The sequence below is a fragment of the Ptychodera flava genome, chromosome 2, assembly GCF_041260155.1.
Source record: "Ptychodera flava strain L36383 chromosome 2, AS_Pfla_20210202, whole genome shotgun sequence".
NCBI lineage: Eukaryota > Metazoa > Hemichordata > Enteropneusta > Ptychoderidae > Ptychodera > Ptychodera flava.
In genome coordinates, this window is record NC_091929.1 from 51,477,292 (window position 1) to 51,498,961 (window position 21,670).

General features: G+C 36.9%; 1 protein-coding gene across 6 annotated transcripts; it reads left to right on the top strand.

Annotated features, from left to right (window-relative positions):
• The first annotated feature begins 9,208 nt into the window (after positions 1-9,208).
• On the top strand, positions 9,209-21,271 carry LOC139123456 (uncharacterized). Of its 6 annotated transcripts, none has more exons than XM_070689622.1 (9): positions 11,116-11,631; positions 14,890-14,988; positions 15,563-15,877; positions 16,920-17,001; positions 17,612-17,719; positions 18,100-18,314; positions 18,988-19,056; positions 19,478-19,573; positions 19,979-21,271. In XM_070689622.1, exons 5-9 carry the CDS (start codon positions 17,714-17,716, stop codon positions 20,265-20,267), a joined length of 675 nt encoding a protein of 224 aa, XP_070545723.1. In that variant the 5' UTR covers positions 11,116-11,631; positions 14,890-14,988; positions 15,563-15,877; positions 16,920-17,001; positions 17,612-17,713; the 3' UTR covers positions 20,268-21,271. The 6 variants fall into 6 exon arrangements, with proteins under 6 accessions (XP_070545706.1, XP_070545723.1, XP_070545731.1 ...); XM_070689630.1 differs by having other exon boundaries at positions 15,589-15,877; XM_070689605.1 differs by lacking the exons at positions 18,100-18,314; positions 18,988-19,056; positions 19,478-19,573; positions 19,979-21,271 and adding exons at positions 9,209-9,615; positions 10,440-10,468 and having other exon boundaries at positions 11,565-11,631; positions 15,104-15,877; positions 17,612-17,718.
• Positions 21,272-21,670: the final 399 nt, after the last annotated feature.

Below are 21,670 nucleotides of genomic sequence, written 5' to 3' on the forward strand. Positions count from 1 at the left end.
CTAAATCTACCAAATAAATTTCCTGAACATTTGCCTTCTCGTGATTTACGTTTAATAGGGAAGAAAAGTACATACCCCAGGATTGAATGTCAATGACATTTGCAGGATTTCCTTTGTATTTTAACCCACTAAGAATTTTCCACATAACATTTACATTTTTTGTCGAGTGCAGTCTATTATTTTGCAAAGTGGTGAAATGTGTCGACTTTTCTCTGCACATTTTTGTGTATTCGTTTCTGACCTTTGAATATTCATCGTAGTCAGCTGGATCACCAGATATTCTAAATCTGTTCAAGCACTGGAATTTCAGATGTTTTTTCTGCCTGCATTCTTGATCAAACCATGTTGCTTGTGTGCACTGTGCAATACCATTTTCTGCTTTGAAAGGCATGAACATATGTGCATTTTTGCCCGCTTCTTCAATCAGAGCAGATGAATTTTTCACCACTGCATTTACATCAGAATCAACCAACATAAGCAATCATGTAGCTTATCTTTCACGTATTGCGTTGATAAAAATCACGATATAAACTTATTGATTCTTCTTTCCATTTGTAAGTACCTCTAGCAATACGTGCATTCTCAAAAGGTGAAGCAGGATCACCCGATGTGTTACACTTTAAAATACATGTCAGTGGGAAATGATCAGATCCATCCATTGTTGGTATTTCAAAATGTGAAATATGGCGATACAAATCAGTAGATACACATACACAATCAACAGTGCTTCTGCCTCTATTGCTATACACGTAAAATCCCCTTCTTCGTCAACAGTTACTCTTCCATTTAGAAAATGTAAACTTAAAGAGCAACACATGGAGATCAAAGACATTCCGAAATTATTTACCACTAAATCTCGGTGTATTGAAATGATCGTTTGGGTAGCTGTCCGCCAACTCTCCAATTACAGTATTTTCATCCTCAATGATAAATTCTTCTAATTTCCACATCGAGCATTGAAATCCCCGATAACCATCAAATTACATCCTTCATGGTCTGCTTGAATTTGAATCAATTTGTCTTCTAGATTTTCAATACCGTTACTATAATTTACGGAATTATAAAAGGATGACCCCTCTGGCGCAATATAGGTGACACAAAGTAAAATGTCTCTTTCAACACCCCAAAACTCTTTTTCATTTTAAGAACTATACAATTTTCTATATCCTTATTGATTCTTTTGACTCCCATTTTATATTTCGATTTCACAAATACTAACACACCACCACTAAAGCGTCCTCTCTGAGTTGACCTTCTTCCACCACAACTAAACACAATATAACCAGGAAAAATGTTACTAAATTCCAGCTCATCTTTAGCCCAAGTTTCCAATAACCCAAAAATGTCAAACTTACTACAGTATTCATGAAAATAAGGTTGTCTAATTTTTGATTTTAGCCCATAGATGTTCCAACATGAAATTTTTATAGGAGAAACACAAAATATTTTCTGGCCTCGGCCACACCTCTATACTCGTCTTGGTCGCCAACTACCTGGTTTAATTTCTCATCAACTGTGTACCAAAAGATTGACCATTTCTGTAAACAATCAGTCTGTCAAATCTCACAAAAGCTTTACTTGACTCATCTTCTTCCATTATTTCTGTGCAGGGCTCGAAATTAGCAGTAGTCCCGCGTCCACAGACTACCAACTTTTCCCTTTGGCTACCAAAACCAACGAAATGGTAGCCCATACGGACTACCAAAGCCTGGGACACGAAATTACCTAGTGGGCAACATGATGTTGATCTCTGTGAGATGACCGACACTCATATAGTCAACGCAGCTAAACACAGAAATGACAGTCTATGACTTTGTTATGCAAATTAAAAGGCGACAGTGCAGTCAAATTTGTTGCAACAAACTTTCAATAAAATATCATTATCTGAACCGATGTACTTAGATGACAGGCTCGGGAAATGATGGCCAATGAAAATTCATTTCAGAGTTTTTAATCACAATGTATCAATCACAATTAACACAAAATTATTCAAACTGCAAAGAAAAAGCTGTCGGGCCATCCACAAATTACGCTTTCCGAAATGTACAAGATCGTCCAATGATAGTATACACTATGGTGGAGAAATGTAGCCAAAATTGCCATGAATGTATTAGGAATGTAACTGTACCAAGTTGCCCTCCTGAAATTCATAGCCAACTTATTTTCAGCCATGTTATGTTTACACGCGCTGAGTGAAATGTTGTTGTCATGGCGAACATCAAAATTTGCATATAAGCTCTGCGTATGTGTGAATAGGTCGTCAAAATTTGAGGCGTCACCGTTGTCCACTATACATGCTACACCGTTCTCCTAAGGCTATGATCTACGGGTATTGATGTCAAATGAATTCACGTCCTGGATAGAATCATGAAAAATAAACCTTTCATTGTCAAGACATTAATAAAATATTCTTTACAAAAAAAATCTTCATTCATGCATGGGCTACCAGACCTTGTCACTGGGCTACCAACTTCAGAAAATGGTAGCCCAATGGGACTACCAGAGAAAAAGGTTAATTTCGAGCCCTGTTGTGCATTTCGAAAAAAGTTTTTTTCTGGTGTTTCTTATCCTTGGAGAGAAATCTTCATCAACCGTTATATTTGTCCCTTTCAACTTCTTTCCGTTTTTCAGGATGAGGTCTTTATCTTCGACGATTGAAAACTGACGATTATAGGTTTTGGTCCTTTGCCGGTTGGAGCCTTTGAAATTCTATGCGCTCTTTCAATTTTCACATCCTTTTCTATTGCCATCGTGTCTTTGATAATGTCTTTCACTTTTCTTTCCGTTGTTCCCAGTTTTCTTTATTTTCTTGATTTACACCATAGAACAACAAGTTATTTCTCCGTGAACGGTTTTCTAGGTCGTCTTTCTCTCTTTTCATCTCTTGGACCTCATTTTCAAACTGTTGTACTTTATGATGCAAGACATTTAACTCTTTTTGCAAATCTTCGTTTTCCTTTTCCAGACACTCGTTTCTTTGTTTCAAACTGCTTACCTCCGAATGAAGATCATGTCATAACAATGTCCAAATAATGATCAAATTATGGCATAATGATTGCCAAATGCTTAAATAAGTATGACCAAATCACCAAATAATGAAATAATAATGATGAAATAACTTTAAAGAAAGATTTCAAGATAATTTTGGCGGTGTTCCCATCCCATAGATGTCGCCCGATCGACTGTCAAATTGTATGACATCGCAACCATTCCCAAAATAAAACGACACTGAAACCCTTGGTGAGGTACTTGGATGTAATCTTTATTCACTGTGATTACGTTCAGATGCACTGATGACGGTGCATAATAAGCTTACAACGCGAACTTTACCGAGTTCAACCGGTGTGTAAACACAATCACTGCATTAGAAAAAAAGATGTTTCGGGTTTTTTTTCGGTTACAATTAGTTCGGAGCAGGAACAATTTTGGATGTCGGACTTTATCAGGTATACAAAATATAATCTGAAACGGACATAATAATTTGATGTTCGGCATCATAGGTTGGGATTCTGGGAACAGTTTTTGAATGCCAGACATTGTATTGACCGACATTATATACCATAAAAAGTTGTGGTTTTTGGTTGTTTTTTTTCGGCCGTAGTTTCTTTCGGAGCAGGATCGAAGAATTTTAGTATGGAACTTTCTTCTTGCGTGTCGACACACATGTAAAATGTTAACGGAAGTGGACGTAATTTTTTGGTTTTCGGTCGTAACATTAAGTTGGATGGAGAACAGTTTTGGTTGTCTTACAGTCTATGGGTATGGACAGACGTACTAGTAAAAAAAGCGACACGTAGTTTTTGGCCGCAACAGCGGAAACAGTTTTATATGTCGGACATTGGACTAGGCTTCGGAGAGACTGTGCTTCAATAAACATTGTTACGGTCCATTGTTGGGACTGTGCTTCAACAAACATTGTTACGGTTTATTGTTGACAGCGGGAGAAATCCTGGTTTTTGGAGAAGCCCAACAACGTCACTATTGTAAATACGCAACGTTGTGTCACTCAAGATGGAATATGCAAATAGCGATGCATATATGTCCACGATGTTTACAAAAGCTCCCCGATTTGACGTGGGATAGCCACGTGCATTTGTTTTGATTTTAAAAATCATAAATTACACGGAAACCATTCCTTATCTTGATCTGGCGACACATCTCAATTCTGGGCCTTACTTTAAGGCGTTTTCTCAGAGGATTTTGAAAATTCGACAGAAAAATGATCGATTTGGTATTTATCATCCAGAGATAATTATCCAATCAGAGATATATGTCAGAGATATCTTGATGTTTGCTAAGTGAAAGTGTACCATTATGAAATCTGCCGTCATATGAAAAGCATGACAACTTCTTGATACTTTTATGTTTTCTCTAAGAGAATTCAGTATGAGAAAGCAACATGTACAAATATTTCACAATATATATTTTAATACCGTGACTTATTTTAGAAATAGAAAAATGACAAGATATCTTTCGTTCTCATTGATGCAATCATTTTCCTGTGTGTCTCAGGTTTTCTGTAAAAAGATGCTTTTTATGACTAAAATAACAGTTTAAAAAAGGCAGTTTTCGTCATTATTAGCTGGGGTGTCAATGATACAAGAAAAGGTCCTCTCAGACATCGCACACATCAGATTTGGCTAAAATACCTCTCTATGGCTTTTCAGGAGATTTAATTGGATGGCTGGCAAGTCTTTAACACCCATCAAAGTTTTTGATTAACTGCTTTTTCATGTTTGATATTCATGATTGACATCCATTTCTGTACAACATTTCAGGACATCTGGTTTAGTATAGAAAGTGTGAAATATATTCACAGTTCATTCAAAATGTACTGTATTCAAACTTTAAAATTGACACTTTGAATTTCCTATCTTATAACTGACATGTCAACAATTTCAATAAAACACAGAATGACTGTTTAAAATATAAATATATATAAAATATTATATCGATCTATATATATAATTTATATCCAACTTTTGTTTTACCGTTGTTGTACGGGGGGTCACCCTGTGTTCGAAATTTGGAAATGGGGGGGGGGGTCAGCCACTTTTTGACGTCAGCAAAAAATAATAATACTGCCCCCAACCCCACCGCCGAAGAAACTGACAAGTCCCTAAATGATAAATTCGCCCATAACTTAAGAAAATAAAAACTCCGTTGTTTCTCAACTATCTTGTGATCGTTGAACTGGTTTCCAGGTAATATTTTATCCTTAGAATATCTCATACAGACTAGTTTTTTGGAAATGATCGTAATTTTTAGTCCATGGATCAGTGGATGTGTTTGTTGGTATCCTCTCAACTCTTGCGTTAAAAAAATGGTGCAAAAAAGCTATACATAGTCCGAAGTGTGTAAAAATCGCCACCATGAGAGGCGATATGAAAGCCCTAATTATTCAGAGGACATATAAAACAATTAACTCGTAAAACTATGACTTGAGGCCTGAAAAGTTAACGTATGAAACATACATGTACAACCTTTGAACTTTAAGGGCTAAGAATGTTGCTTTGTAACTACATTGTGAGAGACGGATATTAAGAGGAGAGGTTACTGAATACTATGAAATACAAACCCCACTGTGTTTTGATTGGGTAAGCCTAATTCACGCCTCGATCCGCGTGCCGCGAGCTTAAGTTCACGATGCAAGATTAGCATGTTAAGCTAGAAATAGGTGCATTTTCAGTCTAATTCACTTCATCGATTCATCTTCACTGTTAAATCACATTTAATAGACGCTTAAAAGTGGTGACCTCGATATGTGTGTTCACGAATTCAACATGTGCTGGCCGTTAAGGGACTAAAAAAAATAATAGGGAGGAAGGGCGAATTTTTCAAAATGATGCTGAGAAAAGTGACTCTCCCCAATTGTTATTACCATCCCTGTAGGTGCTATAGTCAAAATCAATAATATTTATTTGACAAATCTTTACTAATTCATAATGTGACGCCTCATATGCCATACGCCAAATATGAAGGCTGTTGCACTAGTATACTGGCAAATAAGTTAAATTCAGGTCAAAGGTCATCCCGGTTACTTGATAATTTTGCCGTATACTTTCCTCCCCTGATGGCCGTCCAGCAAAATAGCAATATTGGCTAGGTCAAATGTCATCCTGGTTGCTTGATATTTTAGCAGAAAATTTAGTTAACATAATCATCTCCGTCCAGTAAACTGGAGACCCCCGCTTCTGTTAGCCAGCCTATAATTTATAGATGTGCATAATTAGTGAGGTACAGGATCATTTGTGGGTCGAAGGCCGGTGTCCTATACCAGTCACAGTTTGATGGACCAAAGCCGTCTTGGACTCTTACGTAGGATAAGCCACAGCTTAGTTTCACAGGGGGGGGGGATTGGGCAGGTCAAAGGTCATAAATTTTCAAAAGTAATATTGTAAAAATCTTAATATTATCATGGCTTAAGACCTATAGATATTTGAAATATAACAGCCTTATCATATGGTCTACAAAACTAATGTACAGAATTTTGATTGATCAATTTTTAATGTTACAATTTTACGGGCAGTGTGATTTTGAAAAATACTGGCCTCCCCTCCCTATAATTTCTCTCGAGTCCCTTTCTGCATATGCCCCTTGATGTAGAATTCGTAAACTCACATTCGCTGGTCACCAGTTTATGCATTTAGAAGGCGGCGTTGAAGCCCGAATGTTGTTTTATCCATGAAAATGAATCAATGAACTAAATTGGAGTGAAAATGCACCTTTTTCTAGCTTAACATGCTAATCTTGCATGTTAAGCTTTGGCTTAAACTTTGGCTCGCGGCACGCGGATCGTGGATCGCGGCACGCAGCACACAAATTAGGCTTACCCGCATATGACACGATCATGACCTGTGAATCTCACTGACAGGTCCAAATCGGAAATATAGTAAAGCACCTTGTCTGTCACGCGTTGTTTTTTTCAGTGCCGTTGGTTTGTGGCTCATTATGGCTGTAAACGATGTAATTCACCACCCTAGATACATATACTCGTCAACGGGAGAATTGTCGTATATATAGGGGGGCCTAGCGGCTTACCCTAATCGAAGAAACGGTACGGAACGGAACGGAAGGCCATACAAAATGGAAATTTGTTTCTATTTTTTTTTTTTGCGATGCTTGTGTGACAGTATGGCGTAAGCTTACATTTAAGTTTGCTTGCGTATACTTTGATTTAATGAAATAAAATTTTAAAACATCATAAACCTACTTCCCATCGACGACGTCAGTTTAATGTAAAGGGAAATGAGGGTAACTCCACACATCGGCTCTACCGAGTTTGTTTAACATTACGATATGGTGAATTAAAGGATTATTGCATTTATTTTGTGTGGAATACATGGCAAGACACCGTGAATCGATAGTGCTTTGACCCTAGTCATGTGATCTGGGTCCCCGGTAAACCGGCTTGTTGATTGAGTGATTCGTCTTAACAGTGTTTCGGAACTAAAAATGGGGTTCCTTCATCAGTCGCTCTGTTGTTTTGTATCCCCTCCACTTGGCTGTGTGATAAAGTCATCTTCGTCCTCGAAGAGGAGAAGCCAGATTCGTTATTGAGAGAGTTAGCCACTATTGACTGGCTCTATAGTAAGCGATCCGGTGTGTGGTGTCATATTATAATTAACATGACCCAGCATCGACCGAAGTTTCTGGACGCTTATACGGATGAGCCATATTTTGAGCGCTAGTGCTCATTATGTTAACAGTAAATGTTGTACTAATCTGACAATGATTAGTTTGTTTTAGGCATTTAAATCGATCATCCGAACTTTCGGTTTTGTGTCAATTTTTCATGGACTTTTTAATAGATTTTGGGTCGATATTGTTGCCTGCTTTCCGGTGTTTGAAAAGCATGTTGTGGGGGGCTGTTTCGAGAAATAAATCTTATTTCTCTGTGTTTAGCCATTCCCAGGTTTCATGGTTTCGTTAACAATATTTGTTGTAAACGGCCTTTGAAATCGGTTTGGTCTGAGGAGAGTATTGGTTTATATAATTCATGCCAACGACTTTGAGTTATATGGCAGCCTTTTCAGTTTTTGATTTTCTTTGCCAGATGATGTTTTTTGTATTGCTCAGCAATCTTTTTAGTATGGTTGATTGTAGTGCCAATTTGATGACAGATTGCATCTTGGTTTTACACGATAAGTTGTGACGTAAAATGGAGACAAATTAAGCAAAACAATTCAGAGTCCCGTTGTTAAAACCGCTATCGTGAAACCTTTTAACTGTTTGAGCGATGTAGGCAAAGTTTGTTTGAATTAACTCACTCGGACTTCGGTTGTCGTTCCGGATATGGACGGAATGCTTACTCCTTCACATGTTGGTCAAAGTTACATAACGAGCTCTGATTTTGTAAGGAGGATTTGCTTTAGATGCTCGTTTTATAGACCACGAGGAGTGTGGTTAGAAAACGACTGGAGGGTTGATCCCAGAAGTAAGCTCAGCTGCGGTAGAGTTGACTTTTCAGATCCTCAGATTCAGATTTCAGATTCAGATCTCAGATTTCAGATCCTATAACTTTAGATGCAGATTCGAATTTAAAAGCCTTTTACAATACCCGTATTAACAGTATGATTGCAATATTTAAAATAATAATTTGAATATGACATGTAAAAGTTAGTTATGAAACAAAAAAAGTCTACATAAACGTTTTCGCACAACAAGTTTCAACGAACACGGGTCTACAATTTCAGATTAGCTAACTTGCTTCTTCCGACCCCTGATCATGAATTCTGATTTAGCCCGGGGTCACTGGCCTCCAACATGGATTAGTTATATTCCCTTGCCATCAATATTACGAACGATGGTAAAATACGGACTGTCGATAGCCAGCATTTATGACACGATCGATCGCGGGTGTGTTTATCTCTATGAGGGAACGTTCACGTGATGACATAACAAGTGGAATCATTGCGCACCCTGTCTTCGACTGATGACGTTCTGATTCTGAGATCGAAGTTTTTAAGTTCAAGATTCAAGATTGAAAGAAAATAATTTCTAAAGCCTTTTCAAATCTAAATTATAATTTAATTATCAGTATATTACATCAAACTTTGAAAATTGAGAAATTTTAATTCGAATCTGCGTCTGAAGTTATAGGATCTGAGGTCTGACATCTGAGGATCTGAAAAGTCAACATTACCGCTAAGCTGCAGTGATTTTTTGTTCACTCTCCTGTGTTGATAGAGTTCTCCCTTATGTGATCAGTTTAAAGCGCCGTTATCGTCGTCTGCGCAGGTGCCAGACCGAGTCTCTGGTTACGAGGATAAATGTACAGTGTATCCCATAAGGCAGTGTATTACCAAGGCTCACAAGCAAGATGGCGGCGACCATAGTCTGTGCTGGAGGTCGTGAAAAGGCTCCGAATTGGGTAAAAAGAAGGGACAAAACTAAAATTTATTTGTACAGTGCACACGAGACATGGAAGGAGGCGAAGGCAGTCCGCTACATGACTGCATCAAATGCAAAATTTGCCGAACATGTCCTTGCTTCCCACCGGGAAAACTGTCACGAATGTTTTCCCTCTGTTCGTGAGTGTGGCTCCGACGGAGACAGTCAAAGACGTGGAAACACAAGTGGAGAACTTACAGCTGCTACTATCCAATCCAAAAGGTGAGTGGATCGTTCTTGTGAGCTTGTACATTGTATCAGTTTACATGTTAGTTGTAAAGCCTGTCCGGCAATTTTCGGGAACGCAGCATGTGCACACCGAATACGGAGGATGGTGTCTGGTAATAGCTGTGGGTCCATAGTGTGCTGTTTTTGGACGGGATTTCCGACTTTTACGTGCTGGTTTTGACGTAAAAGTCAAAACCAGCATGTAAAAGTCAGAAACCCCGTCCGAAAACACCACAGCTATGGACCCACAGCTACAAAGCCTGCAAGTGCAAGTGCATGTACAAACTTACCCAGACCATGGAGGTAGAAGAAGAGATCTCTCCTTCTACCTCCATGGCCATGCCCAGACAGCGATCAAACATGAAGCGAGAAACATGGAGCTAGAAAAGCTAGAAAAAAACGTACCGAAATGTCTCTGGTTTCTGAATCTAAGGCCAAATTGTCTCAAGTTTCCAAGTTTTAGTGCTGAAACGCAGGCTGAAATCTCTCCTGCGTAAAAAATCTTCATTTTACACTGTCAACCTCGTAATATTGTTAGTCTCCATGATTAGTGTATAGGCCTACCCACGCACGGTTGCAGCAAAGGCATATATACACTGTAGTGTCTTTATGATAATTACATGTAGCCAGCTATAGGGCACTCTCCATGCAAGTATAACATAACAAGTAGAAGTGAAACAGTTTCACATTAGTAGAGCAGAATCTATAATTTGTTCTGCAAAGAATTTAGACACTGGAGAAGCATGGAAAGGGTCTCTTGTAAAGAGTGCATGGTCGTGCCATTCATGATATTTATAACAGCTCAAGATTTTTCTTAGCATCTCTCCCATTGAAGGTACTCTCAAAGGTAACTATAGTACATCACGGTTTGACTATTTAATGATTTTCGGAATGCTTTTCTACAAATTTTAGTATTTTACATAAGATGTTGAAATCTTTACTTTTTGCATTTATTTTTTTACATATATTTGAAATGTAGAGAAACTGACAAATGTCCTAAGTGTTGAATGGACACTTGCTTTGATTAAGTCTATGACAAGATGAAGTAAAATTATATGCATGATATGGTAATTACCTTATAACATTCACTAGTCTTCTAGCCCCCACAAAATCATGTTGGCACATGTACATATTATTTGATAATACCTTATTCAATTTGTTGGTCGTTTCATGTTTTTATATAAATTTTTTATTAAAACATGTTTTATATATTCATTTTTATTACATAATGATGACTACCCCAAAGGGCATGTACCACCACTATTTCGACCCTAACTACACACTTCATTATTTGTTTGACTGATTGTTTCGATGATTCAGCAAGTTTTTTCTGCTAGTTGTAGAAATGCATGTGTAGTATTCTCTATGGGAATTTCCACTAACTATAATCTTTTTAGTCAAAATAGTAGTGTTTATGTAATTGTTGTTCCACTTTCTGTTTTCTATCAATTTCAAAATAAGAGTAATTAAAATGTAGAGAAACTTACTGTAGATGAAAATGTTGTAACTTTGATTATGCCTGCATGTCCATTCCAATTTTGAAAAATCAGATGCTGACAAATGCATGTATTTTGTTGTTGGCACTTTTCCTAAAATTTTAGGCACCATTTACAAACACCTGGGGGCTTGATATAGGATCACAGTTTTGCTTTTCAACAAGATAATGTGACTGGTATTTGCTGTGTGCAGAAAGTGTTGTTAAACGTCCATAAACTTAAGAAATCTGAAATCTGGCCATACCAATATTAAACTTTCTTACCTGTTTTGTTGTATTGCCAATTGAAAGGAGGAAACTTGAGAAGTTCTGAGTTTGTTAGATGTATTTCAAAACTGTCCTGATTTTCTTGCCCCTACCATACCCCCTTCCTCCAGAGGTGTTTGTGAATGCTTTCTAGTACTTCTTGAACCCATTTTATATTTTCACTTGTATGTTATATTTGCAGATGTATGCCAAGGCCCCATTGCAACATCAACTCCAAGGAAACCAGGCATTTGTAAACAACCTCTTTGGTATGTACTTCTAATGATACTGAATTTTGTGAGGTATAGAGAAGAAAATCAGACTGAATGGTAGTATTCCTGCCATTTTTATGGGCGAGTGTTTTTTTAAGATATCATGTTATTCACGTAAAAATATACTTTGCAGATTTATAACAATATTTGAACAATTTTATTTTTCGTTTTCCCTTACCACTTGTATCCCATCTAGAATTAAAAGACAACATCACATCTATAATGTATAGATGTCAGACTAAAAGTTTCCATCCTTAATCAGTGTTCAGATGCTCCATTATCTGTAATCATAACTGGAAATTCAGTTTAATTTATATGTACAGTTACACACTATCCATGTTGTTGATATGCACATTCAATTATTACAATTTTGTGATCATACTTGTCTGACAGACATACTGGTACTAGTAGACCATGTATGTTTACTGTTCTCCTTTTTTGAAATACAAAATGTAGTGATTTTTAGCTCCAATAGCCATATGTATATATGGCAATGGAAGCTATTCTTATAGGCTAGGGAAATGTCTGTATGTATGTATGTATGTCTTGTATGTCTGTATGTCTGTATGTCTGTATGTCTGTCCGTCAACATCAAAAACTCCAAAACCGCTGTACATTTCATCTTGATATTTGGTGTGTACATGGATGATGGGCTGTAGATGAGATTTTGTTCAAATGAAGTTGTCATTGCCAAAAATATGCAAATTAAGTGAAAAAATGTAAAAACAGTCAAAATTGAAAAAACTCAAGAACCACTGAGCAGATTACATGAAAAATCAGCATGTAAGTACTTTGGGCTGACATAAATGATTGTGCACATCTTGGGTCAGTATCTTGGACTTGCTATTTTTCATGAATTTTTTTGTAATTTTCTCCCATTTTGGTCAAAAAATCTCCTGCTCTGAAACCACAAGTCCGATTGATTTGAAACTTGGTATGGAAGTGCATAGGAGTGACCTTTCCCAAATTTTGGCAAATCGTGGTGAAATTTGCATATTTTTAGTTTACACGTCCATAGACTCCCATGTATAAGGCAGATCTCCATAGACTCCCATGTATAAGGCCACGAAAAATAAAAATTTAGTTTCTCATCGTATTCATATTGCAAAAAGGATGCAGTGACACAATTTTTAGTCCCCACGGATGAAGTCCAGTGAGCTTATAGATTGGGTCATGTCTGTCTGTTCGTCCATCCGTGAGTCCATCCGTTCACGCAGATATCTCGGATATTTTGACAAAATGTCATGTGACCTTGATGACCTTTGATCTCAAATATACATATTTGTCCATAACTCAGTAACCACAAGTGCTACCACCCTTCATATATGGTATGATGGACAGCTTATGACGCCACATATTGTACTTCATTAATTATGCACATATCTAATTTTGAGCAAGCCAATAGAGCTAGAGGTCTGATTTTTGGTATATAGGGATAACTGAGCAAAACAATTTTTTTGACAAAATGTCACGTGACCTTGGTGACCTTTGACCTCAAATATATATATTTGTCCATAACTCAGTAACCACAAGTGCTACCACCCTTCATATATGGTATGATGGGACAGCTTATGACGCCACATATTGTACTTCATTAATTATGCACATATCTAATTTTGAGCAAGCCAATAGAGCTAGAGGTCTGATATTTGGTATATAGGGATAACTTAGCAAAACAATTTTTTTGACAAAATGTCACGTGACCTTGGTGACCTTTGACCTCAAATATACATATTTGTCCATAACTCAGTAACCACAAGTGCTACAGCCTTCATGTATGGTATGATGGGACACCTTATGACGCCACATATTGTACCTCATTAATTATGTGCATATCTAATTTTGAGTGAGCCAATAGAGCTAGAGGTCTGATTTTTGGTATATAGGGATAACTTAGCAATACAATTTTTTTGACAAAATGTCACGTGACCTCGGTGACCTTTGACCTCAAATATACATATTTGTCCATAACTCAGTAACCACAAGTGCTACAGCCTTCATATATGGTATGATGGGACAGCTTATGACGCCACATATTGTACCTCATTAATTATGCACATATCTAATTTTGAGCGAGCCAATAGAGCTAGAGGTCTGATTTTCGGTATATAGGGATAACTTAGCAAAACAATTTTTTTGACAAAATGTCAAGTGACCTCGGTGACTTTGAGACCTCAAATATAAATATTTTTCCATAACTCGGTAACCACAAGTGCTACACCCTTCATGTTTGGTATGATTGGACACCTTATGACGCCACATACTGTACCTCAATAATTATGCGCATATCTCATTCTGAGCGAGCCAATAGAGCTGGATGTCTGATTTTTGGTATATAGGGATAACTATAGGAGAGAAATTTTTTGACCAAATGTCACGTGACCTCGATGATCTTTTACCTAAAATATATGTTTATGTCAATAAATAAGTAACCACAAGTGCTATGTCCTTTGTATTTAGTAGGATGGGAGACCTTATGACAACACACGCTTTACCTCATTAATTATGTACACATCTAATTCTGGGCAAGCGAATAGAGCTAGAGATCTGATTTTTTGGCATATAGGGATTAATTAGCAATATAATTTTTTTTTTCAAAATGTCATGTGACCTCGATGACCTTTGACCTTGATTATACATATATATGCATATTTCAGTAACCACAAGTTCTATACCCTCCAATTTTGATAGGATATTAGACCTTAAGATGTCACATCTTGTACCTCATTTATAATGTGCATATGTATTTCTGGCTGGCCAATACTGCTAGAGGTCTGATCTTTTTTCCCGATTTAGAACCATAACTTAGACATGCCTCATGTGTTTCAAATTGGGAACAACGACATAGACCTATGTGCCCATAGATCTCAACATATACACTCCAGTGATACTTCTTAATGACCACATTTTCCTGCCCCATCAAGACTAATACTCCTATTACAAGTGGGGACTATGTCATTGTAAATGACTTGTTGAGATAATGGTTGTATCACAGTATTCGATATATCTAATTCTGTATTTTTTCCATTTTATATTCTGAATAATTACATTAAACATATTTAACTGTCTCCAGTACATTTCATTTAAGTATTTTCACTTCATGCACTTTATCCCTTTCACACATGTTCAAATATCTGACCAGAGAACAAACACTAAATAGTCCAGGATGGAAGCTACAGTGTCATTGACGCTATTTTTCTTGTTTTGGACTTTTGAAAAATATCGAATGATTATTTTTTTGCTTTTTTGAGATAGTGAAGAAAGAGATAGTGAAGACACTCTGTCAGCTATTGAAAGTGACTCCAGCGATGGAGAAAGTGATGTTCACTCCGAGTTAAACTGCAGTGCAGGAAGGTGAGCAGTATTCAGTTTTTGATGTTCCTGTTAGGTTGTGCTGCTACATGAATGTTTACTCAACAAATTAAAATGTTTTACTACAATGTTCAATGGACTTTCCATCCCATTTCAGAGGCAATCCACATGTGTCCATTGAGGAAGCTGTGTTTGATGTTCAGGACACTGGTACAGATGACATCAGCAATGATGAACTGATGGTTGATGACATTGATGATGATATGAATGTGATTGAACAGCAGAAGTGTATAGCTTTTGTTCCTTGCATTGTGGACTTGCTTAAAAAATCCAATGGAAACTTATGTAATAAAAAGACTGTAAAGAAGCCCTTGCATATAAGACAGCATTCATTGGTACTGCAGTTATTGTTACCTGGACATGTCATGCTGGGCACCCTGTTGGAAGTTGGCAATCACACCTAGAGTCCATGATATGTTTGCTGGAAATCTTCAAATAGCAGCCTGTATTCTACTTTCTGGGAACAGTTTTGCAAAGATCAAATTGATGTTCCAGTTTGCTAACATCGCTAACATATCACAAACTACATTCTATCGTATGCAAAATCTATACCTAGCACCAACGATTGATCATTTTTGGAAGACTCTTCAGGCTGAGTTACTGAGTGCTTACCAAGGTGAGAAAGCTTTACTAAGTGGTGATGGAAGAAATGATTCACCGGGTCATTCATCACAGTATCTATCATACAATGTTGGTGATCCAGAAAAAAAGGTGATAGTTCACACAGAAGTGGTTGATGTCAGAGAAGTGAATGGTAAAAGTCCAAACATGGAGCGGCTTGGTTTTGAAAGGTCCATGGATCAATTACAGAAGAACATAGTCATTGATGAGATGGTGACAGATGCACATTCACAGATAGCTGCAGTCATGAGTAAGTGTTTGTGCTGCAGTACATGGATATATTTTGTATGTCTTTCATTGTACATATTTATATATGCATGTATGTACGTTTGAGTATGTACATGTCTCTTCTGTAGTAAAAGTGATGGTATACATTATTGACTAAAATTTAAAAAGGATAAATTTGTAATCTTAGCTACTCCTATTTTACATTATAAGCTATTCATTCTGTTCTGCAAATTATGGGATTGCCCGTAGAATACTATCAGACCTTCATGACCTTGAGCAAACCACTTTTGATGACTTGCAGATTAGGGTGGCAAAAACCTATATGTGCTAAAGGTATACAGTCACCTGTAATCTAAATATGCCCATATATGGTCAAAGGGACATTCCTTGGTATTCAAAATGCCCATGTTGGGGCGCTGTTTTTAAAAAGCGGCAACCCGCTTAAAATCTGTGATTGGTTAGATTTTCTCTTTCCATGGTAACAGTGGCAAAATTGGAACAGGTGACAGTATACCTTTAATGCATGATTAGGTGATTACTGTTACAGAAGTCATTCATGATTCACAGAGTTCAAGTACTTAGTTTTTGAGTAATTTCCTATCCATCAGCTAAGTCAACTTAGGGTTAGTGATGTCTGAGACTCAGGTAGGGAGAGAGCAAAGCAAGCATAGTCCTAGAGGTTTGATATTGCTTCCACCAGCTGACCTAGCCATTGAACTGTTACAGTACAATTCATGTAAAATGAAACTCACAAACCTTTGGTGTTAGGGTCACTGTTAGAAAGTGAATCTGCATCAGTATATCATTTATATACAAGATTAGTATTTGTTGCTTTTAACACTCCTCTGGACAGCTTTTCCTGCATTTACCATTCTCATTATTGACTGACAACATCTATTTCAAAATGGTATATTTTGTTCACAGTGGTCATCAGATAGTATTCAGATAGTATTCTACACCTGACTTTATTAATGCTCCTTTAATGATAAATATAGATTATTGTTATAAATACTTATATATATGTATATATAATTTTTTTCTGTTTTACTCTCTATTACATCCAGAAAAGTGTGATAAGTTTAAAGGAGTCAAACATTCCTGGGACTTGTGGCATGGAGGAAAGAACATTCACAAAAGGTAGTAAAGGTATGTTATCTTTAGTTTATCAATGCACACTTTCATAGCTTAACATCATGTTAGTTCTTTGCAGGCAAAATTTTCTTGAATCTCATCTGCTATTCAAGTTGGTATTGGTATTGGTATTGAAGACGGCAAAGTATGCTGAATTCTTTAAATTTCAGAGTAACAAAGGAAAACATTTTGCCAGCTGGCATTGTCATAGTGGAGCAACATGTTAGATATCATAAATCATGCAGTTTATTCAGACTACTGACCAAGAAGTGTTTGTTGAAACTTTGTGGATTTTATAAGATCATTTGATACATGTACCTTAGTAATTGTTGATTTGACACTTCTTAGCTTATGAGCTTTAAGTGTAACAACACAGATATGGATATCACATCATTAGTATATGACTACATGAGCAAAGAACAGGATGTTGGATAAAGAATATGATAAATATCAGACTGTCAGTAGGCTAGCATTGGGCTGGCCCAGTTTTATATCCAGTGCTACACCATGGGAAAGGAAGGTTTTAGCTACATTGTATTTGTTAGTGTATTGTGCTGAATTGCAAAAAAATGCAGAGGCAATATGTACATATCTAAATTTCACTTAATTTTATCATGGTCTACAGGCTTCCCAAAATAAGAAATGTCGAGACCTTTTGCCATGGGCATCAACTATCAGAAATCACTTCTGGTATGCTGCCAAAGAGAGCAAGGGAAGTGAAAGGAAAATGAAAGTGAGTATTTTTAATGTTAAAATACAAAACAGCCTGAGAAGAAGGGAAGTGTGTGTTTCACATGTTAGTCAGTCTGTCCACCAATTTACAGACAGTACTCTTTGATGGTAGCATCAGGACAGTGTGTAACAATGTACAAATACTGTCAGTGATATTTTACATGACAATCCACTATGACTGCACCGTGAACATACTGTAAGTTTTTCATGTTCTGTCTAATCTGAAATGTGTGGAGTACAGCAGTACTAGTTATTGAGGCTTATATCCATGTTGAAATTTTAAGCATGTGGAATGTACTGCATGGGTAAATAGTGCTAACAAATAAGCAGCATCATAAATATATTGGTGCCAAATGCTTTTTTATTGTGTTTACCCAATAGGCAATATGGTTTGGCATTCTGCATCATGTTGTAAATGAACATGAATGGCTGCTAAATATTGATGGAACTTATGGCAAATGTGCACATTCACCATTGACAGAGGAGAATCAGCAAAGACCATGGCTACAGAAAGGGTCACCTGCTCACTTGGCACTCAAAGGGATTGTTGAAGATAAAAGATTCCTGAGAACATTCAGCTACTATGTAAATTTCAGGTATGTTGTTATTTGCTACCATAGCCATGTCTGTACACTCATTTGGAACAATCCTTGACACAGAAAGTTCAAGTACAATAACAGAATCCACTGAAATCTGCAACTTTTGCAATGCCTTGTTCAAATCTTTAGAAATTTTTGTGTTTAGGTTTCGATGGGTGTTCAGATATGTTCATTATGAGAAAACTATCAGTGGTTAATATTAATGAACAAATACATGTATGCTACACAGGAACTCTTTATTATCATAGGAAAGATGTGCATACTTTTGTCAGCATTCTAGCACAGCATCTACAAGCTCTATTTTTACTGGCCTTGAAACAAGGGTGTGCACATCTATGGTTCATGATATGAAATGCAACTGTTCGTGGTAACACCATTTTGCTGACCTATGACAATGCTATGTCAGACGAGTATTTCTCATAGCTGGTACAGTCCCTGTAGATTTTCAGAGCTGGTACAGCTGTGTGCTCATGTCTGTACCGTTACATGTAATGGAAACTGTACAGGTTTCTGTACAGGTCTGTGTGAATTTTTCTGTTTAGGCTGCCTGACAGACCCAGGTCTTGCTTTAATACAGAGAGATAATATTTGTGACATATGAGTATGTGTTTATAATGATCCAGCTGGAAGCAGAGTGTCATTTGATGCTATTTGTTTCATTTTTCCCCAGACACAGTGGCTTTGTGGAGTCTTTCCACAGTCACCTTTTGATGTATGCCCCAAAGAGACATGCGTACACGTAAGTATATTTGTGTGTTCTTTAGTATCATATGTTGCACCGTACAGCTTGTCTAAACCAAATCTGGTTGCACTCAGTACATCTTCTACATACAACACTGTGTTCAAAGAACTTCAATAAACCAGACTCCGAACACCTCTGCAAACCCAAAAAAATATTCTCCTTGTCTTCAATGTCCCATTTTAATAGACAAATTTTACAGTGTACTGATTGTACGTGGAAATTACTGTTAGACTGATTGTTTATGTCTTGGGAAAGTAAAATTTGGGGGCAGTATTACGTCTGCAAATTATTGAAGTCATGCTGTATAATGTAAACGATGTGCATGTACAGTTTTATCCATATTTTCATCGTAGACTCTTTAGGGATGAGGAAAATCCAAATTTAAAACATGACCATTTCATATTTTCTTGAACTTCAGATATGTTGCCTATAAAGCAAGAATTCAGTTGGCTGCCATAGATTTTAATAAACATACTAATCGGAAGCAAGCACTGGACAAAGAAGGGAAACCAAGGTGTGTTATACTGCAAGTATGATGAAATATTCATTATTCCTACCAGTACATACTCGGCTTTGTAGGATTGCTGTAGGCAGAACAAGAAACTTCATTTTATATTCACAATGAAAATCAAGAAATACCCTAATGTTACTATTGTAGACCCTTTAGTACTGACACATTGCCTCCACACACATTGGTAAATGATATTGTTGAAAGTGTGAATAGCCTACAAAACTATCCTGATGCTGGTTATGGATTTGAACTTCAGATTGTACCGTCTAGACTTGTTACAATAGGCTGCATAATCACAATCTTGTTATGTTTGACATATCAGGATACATTAGAATCACACAGTCATGTTTATGATAATCTATACTGCTTGAAAGTTGCTTTAAAACTATCTGCATGATTGTTTTTCAGGTTTGAAGTCAAATACTCTAAGCAGTCCAAGAGGTTTTATCCTACTGCCAAACTAGAGCCCAAGAAGTATGAATACATTGGTGAGCTGCAAAGGCAGATCTTCCAGTCTCGGCAAAATGACTATGGCCATATGTCCTGGCATGTGTCCTTGGATGAGAATGATCCCAGGCGAATCCATAGCACTAGACATTTGGTGACAAGGCCTAGTTTAAGTCAAGTTACAGCACAGTATCAGAGTAGATTTGCCACATCACAGTCTCATGAACTTACTGGTAGTTCTAATCAATGAATGCACAGTAAACTTTATCCAGCAAGGAAATAGAACATAAGAAACCTTTGAAAGTAGTCATAGTGTGATCTTCTATTGCCTCCATTGATTTTATCATTGACATAAATATTGCATTATTGATACGTGTATCTGTCATATCCAGTAACAGAAAACTGCTGTTCTAAAATTACTGAACTCAGGTTAATTTTTTGAGAGGTTCATGAACCAATTTATATAAACTGTTTGGTCATTTGTTTCATTGATAAAAACTTTATTGTGTACTTGAGTCTGTCACTATGTTGGAGCAGAGATATCATACCCAAGCTACATGTAGGTCAAATGACATCATTGAATTTTTAGCTTCAAAATCAGTGACACACACTGGCCTCAGTATTCAGCCAACCTTGCACTGTGGAGAGGATAGTTGATGGCCTGAATAGTAGTAGAAGGTTTATCTACTCAACACCTAACATTTCAGTATTTCGTAAATACACATGTGGCATAAAGCCAAGAAGAACTGAAAAATTAGTTCTCTGATTCACTGCTTTAGTTTTCCAAACGAGATTGTGTGGTAAAACTGCCATTTTCAATGAATTATTTTGCAGTTTTTAGCTGGCTTGGATCCCTATGAATTTCATGCAAAAGTTAACATTTGTTTTTGAAGTTAATCATCCGGAAGTGTAAATTTATTTTTCCTGGGCTTTGAAGGGGTTTATGTGAATTATTGAAATTTCATAAAAGTTGACTTTTCAGGAGTGGTACATACCCCAGAAAAAACAGACATCATGAATGTCCATGCATACAGTTTTGTAAGAATGACCATGCTATAGGACAGCTCAAGGTGTTGTTCATTTTATTGTATATTACCAGTTTGCAATGACTGATACATACCTGAAGAAAGTGAACCAGACACATCACATGCATATTCAAATGTTAATAAAAAATTGTTTGAACAGAAATATTGTGGTTTATGTTGTCAATATCTACTTTGACGGCATCGAGGATAAATAAAGCAGTTCACAGTTCACCAGCTAGTCCTGAATTTCTCCTTCTATGTAGCCAACATACACGTTATTAGGACTTGGATAGCGTCTTCTAATAACTAGAACACAACATGATGGAATAACACGACGGTTTCCTCTGCCCAACCGACCATGTTGCCAATATATAAACTGGCGATATGCAAAGTGTCTGTAGCATGCATTGTTCCTTGGTTGATCTTGTGCATAAGTGTCTGCAACTGTTCTCATGGCAATTTCTAAAACATTAGGGTCCATAACAAGTTGTTGAAATAACCATGTCCTTGCTATGCATTCTTGGCCAGTCCTTTTGCACAACATTTGTTTTCAACCTGTGAAGGCATTGGTCGACATTCTCCACACCTACACCACGAGGAGGATACTATGTCATCAGGTTTTGGATCA

Coding starts and splice junctions, on each gene's coding strand:
- LOC139123456 (XM_070689605.1), top strand. CDS start 9,323: ATGGCGGCGACCATAGTCTGTGCTGGAGGTCGTGAAAAGGCTCCGAAT. Junction 9,616..10,439: donor GCTACTATCCAATCCAAAAG/GTGAGTGGATCG, acceptor GATTTTTCTTAG/CATCTCTCCCATTGAAGGTA. Junction 14,989..15,103: donor TTAAACTGCAGTGCAGGAAG/GTGAGCAGTATT, acceptor ATCCCATTTCAG/AGGCAATCCACATGTGTCCA.